The 633-nt window shown below is 54.7% G+C and overlaps 1 protein-coding gene across 1 annotated transcript in view; it reads left to right on the forward strand.

Annotated features, from left to right (window-relative positions):
• YKT6 (YKT6 v-SNARE homolog) overlaps positions 1-559 on the forward strand; it is a 4,674-nt gene extending 4,115 nt beyond the window's left edge. The window contains exon 7 of the mRNA XM_014311165.2: positions 554-559. Within this exon, the coding sequence (XP_014166640.1) occupies positions 554-559 (6 nt within the window). The remainder of the gene's footprint in view (positions 1-553) is intronic.
• Positions 560-633: the final 74 nt, after the last annotated feature.

A 633-nucleotide genomic window follows, 5' to 3' on the forward strand; every position in this document is an offset into this window, starting at 1 on the left:
TGGTGCTGGGGAGGGGGGAATTCACCACCCTGCACCTCAGAGCCCCTGCCCTGCTCCCACAGCCGGGGCCCAGCAGCCCTCGCTGCCTCCTCTTCCTCCTGGCGGGAAGGGGAAGGTTGGGCTTGGGCTGTAGCTGGGGTTGTTTCTGTGCCCTGGCTGCACGGCCAGGGGATAAAGTGTCTTTGGCAGTTGTTCCCTGTTCCTCTCTGCGGCGTCCCGGGTGGGGTTTCAGACAGACACGGCCCGGGCACCCCGGCAGGGGTGGATGCACCCGGCCTTCCCTCTGCACCTCTCACTTTAAGGATCATTGGTTTTTCCTCATAATTTATTTGCAGTTTTCCCGAGACAAAAACGAAATCAGAGTCATCTTTTACACTTACAAGGCTCAGAAAGAAAAGACAAAGGGTTTTTTTTTGGGGGGAGGGGCATGGGGGGATATGCTGGGGAGGGGGAGACAGAAAAAGAATGAGAGAAAAGGGGAGGAAGGAGAAAAATTTGGCAACGATCCACCAGCATTCATGGGACAGGAACAGCTCAGCTCCTCAACATACAGCGTTAGCGCCCGAGGGTTGCTCCCGCGCAAAGGGCATGCAGAGAAATCATCAGAATAATTAAAAAATAATTAATATCCCC

This window comes from Geospiza fortis, unplaced genomic scaffold (assembly GCF_000277835.1).
Source record: "Geospiza fortis unplaced genomic scaffold, GeoFor_1.0 scaffold658, whole genome shotgun sequence".
NCBI lineage: Eukaryota > Metazoa > Chordata > Aves > Passeriformes > Thraupidae > Geospiza > Geospiza fortis.